The 3,224-nt window shown below is 40.5% G+C and overlaps 1 protein-coding gene across 1 annotated transcript in view; it reads left to right on the top strand.

Annotated features, from left to right (window-relative positions):
• LRRC28 (leucine rich repeat containing 28) overlaps nt 1–1,884 on the top strand; it is a 45,937-nt gene extending 44,053 nt beyond the window's left edge. Inside the window, exon 10 of the mRNA XM_010135160.1 lies at nt 1,812–1,884. Within this exon, the coding sequence (XP_010133462.1) occupies nt 1,812–1,884 (73 nt within the window). The remainder of the gene's footprint in view (nt 1–1,811) is intronic.
• Nucleotides 1,885–3,224: the final 1,340 nt, after the last annotated feature.

Below are 3,224 nucleotides of genomic sequence, written 5' to 3'. Positions count from 1 at the left end.
GCTGAAATCCATTGATTTGATAGTTATCTTCCAATAAAGAAACTACTTTTTTTTCTTAAAGATCTTCTTGCTGAAGAGACTAATTAGTCCTTTATGTTGACTGTACCTATTTTCCACAGCTGTATCACAGGTTATTTTGCTGTGAGTTTGTGGCATAAGAGGTATCTGATTTGTAAGCAATTCGACTTTATGAAATGACAACATCTTAGGTGTGCCAAATCTGGACAGCAGCCAGAGGGCTGCATAAATGCTATTTTGGAAAAGTCATCTTTCTTAGGAAGATCTGATAGTAGAGGTTGCATAACTGCAACTTAACCATTCTGCTACCCTTCAGTCATATGTTGAATTCACACAGAGTAAAAGAAATGGCTTCCACATTACAGTCTTAATATTCAGAGTGGCCTAAGATGTTACAATTATGCTATAAAGAATGTATTTCAAGCATTGAATAGTATAATTTTTTAAGAAAGTAGTGGAAAACTACTTGCTGGTCGCTAAATCCTTACATTACCTGAAATAATCCAACAATGGGAGAGTTTGGACTAAAGAGCTCTGTTTTCTAATTAATTTCTAAGCATTGCTCATTGTAGAACTTACAATAACAAGATGACAGACACGTTTAGGAATTAAAGTTACAACTCAACAAAAGCATACTTCAGGGCTGTTTTGGAAGAAGACTATGTTAGCATTTTAAAATAGATGAATCAAATACATATTTCTGCACGGTTTTCACTTGTTTAAGAAGTGGTTATCATTCCCTCTCTTAGACAAGAATGCACTGTGTTCTGCAAAATGCCATAATGAATACAGTCGTAAGTAGCTGACATTTGATGCAAATCCACAGAAAATGGGATCTAAATAGGGCAGCCTGCCATCCTTAACTGTGTAGCTGGTGCACTTGACATGATAAGATTATGTGCAATTGTAGAGGTGCGATAGCTGGTTTAGAAAGACGTGAAGGACAGGGTTTCTATTCTAAAGAGCTTACAGTGACCATGAAAACACACAGGGCAGGGATCCCGAACGTTTGGACAGCACCGATTAGCACATGCCACATCCATGCCAGTAACTTCTGTCTGGATTTCCATATCGCATCCTGTATGCTTTTATAGGAAAGGAGAGTTAAGTGTTGGACTGGATTTCTGTAGCTGAAAAAGCACAGATGACACGAGTCCTCGGTAAAGTGTGATTCTGGGTTAGTGAAAAACAGATCTTAACATTTTTAAAGCAGGTATCTAGGTCCCTGCCAGGATGGGGGCAGGAGGAGGGTCACAGTGAGCACAGCGAGGCCACTGTCACGCTTTCTTGTTGCCACCCCTGCTGTAGTGCCTGGCACAATGCGATAGCACTGCCTGTCGATCGTCCTTTCTGAAGATCTGGGCCCAGTTTGTTCGCTCAGCTGAACCAAAGGAGGACACTGGACTTCAGTTATTTCTGAAATTACTGCTTGTAGGCGTGAAACACACAAGCAAAGCCACAGCAAAGAATTACCAGGCTCCTTTCCTTTCAGCTGTTAAACCTACTGGCTATAACACTAGCCACACCCTCCACAGTAAGAAAACCCACATGCTGCTGCTTTAAGCTGAACACATGAGAAACCAGGAAGGGTTTTGAGAACCCCTGCAGTGTTTCCCTGCCTTTGTATCAAGCACTCATACAAAGCAAATGAACCTTCTTTTTCTGAAGTGTTGAGATCGGCTAATCCTGTATTTTACAAACCAGCATGTTGTCTGCTGTGGAATGGGGACAGGAGCTTTAATCTTTACTGACAACTGTTCCACCCCCCTCCCCCCCCCTTTTTCTTTTCCTAGGAGGACAACTGTTAGTTTTGTGGCATACTGCTGCTCCACCCAGTGTCTGCAGACTTTTGACCTACTGAGTTGATAAACATTTAAAACTACTCAGGAGTGCTGCCAGTTTAAAGCTGCATTAGACGTCGTTTCCCATTGGTACTGGAATACTGTGTGTGTGCGCGTGTGCCAAAGCAGCAGAAGTGCCCAGTTGGGAACACTGAGAGGCACTTAAATCCTGCCCTATCAAATTTGGATGAACTGCAGAAACTTTTCGGAAGTGTAAATACCAAGCTTTTAAAAGTATGGACTTCTCTCTGCTCCAAGACAGCATACAAACCAAACAGATTCACAAGCTCTGACTTCAAGATTTCCAGTATTTTTCAAATGGGGCTCTCTTCGGCTCGACCCACTGCATCACTTGAGGCTGTTTTCATTCTTCTAACAGAAAAAAAAACCCTCCAATTTTCACTTGCTCCCTCCTATACTCTTCACCCCTACTGGATGGATCAGGTGTATAGATCTAAGCCTAGATCCACCCTCTGATGCATCCCAGTGACTTTTCCATAGAATACGGCTTTATTTCCTCCCTGTCATCTTAATAGTTTTCCCCAGGACAGTTATCATGGTTGTATACTAAGTGTATGACAGTTAACCGTGGTATTTAAATGCCCTTATTAAAGCAGATCTTTCTTTCTGGTATCGTTAGAAGCCATGGTGATGTAATTGGAGTAACTAGGATGTGTCTGGAGAACTGGAGACCCTGTTCCAGTGGGAAGGCTGGTACTGGTGCCTGCACTAAGTGCTCTTGCTCCAGCATGTTTGAGGGTGTGTTTTCTTTATTTTCATCACTCGAGTTTTTATTTTTAAAGACACCTCCTCTTACTGCTTCTTTGAGTTCTTCAGGAAGACAATGACATTAAGTATCAATTTCACTTTAAAGAAAGCTAGTAATATGATAGTAAGTATTTATGTATATTTAATATATTTTTACAGTTGCAGACTCTAGATCTGCAAAGAGTTGGTCTTCATCTATTTCTAGAGTCAACATTTAACTGATTTATGGAAGCATGTCAGTGGAGTGTGTGCCTCGGAGGAGGCTGGAAGTCTGAGGGGAGGTATGTGCGTCTCCACGCATAAGTATCTGTGCATACACGGATACCTTCACAGAGGGGCTTTCTTTTTTGTTGTCGTCTGTTTGGGCAGATTTAGCCCAGATTTCCACTCCCTATCGTATTTGTGGGAATTTGTAACAATCCTTTTTTGTTAGATCTTGTTCTTTTTAAGTAAAGCACAAAGGATGGAAAAAAGGCCTAAAATGCCTGCATGGCAAAATTTTAATTGTACACTGTTTATACGAAATCATCCCCTCTTAACTTGTTTTGTAATATATATATTTTTTTAATATAATGTTCTTTTTTTTTTTTTTACTTT

Source organism: Buceros rhinoceros, unplaced genomic scaffold (assembly GCF_000710305.1).
Source record: "Buceros rhinoceros silvestris isolate BGI_N320 unplaced genomic scaffold, ASM71030v1 scaffold22564, whole genome shotgun sequence".
NCBI lineage: Eukaryota > Metazoa > Chordata > Aves > Bucerotiformes > Bucerotidae > Buceros > Buceros rhinoceros.
The sequence above is the reverse complement of the archived record's forward strand: the minus strand, read 5'-3'. Positions and strand labels throughout refer to the sequence as shown.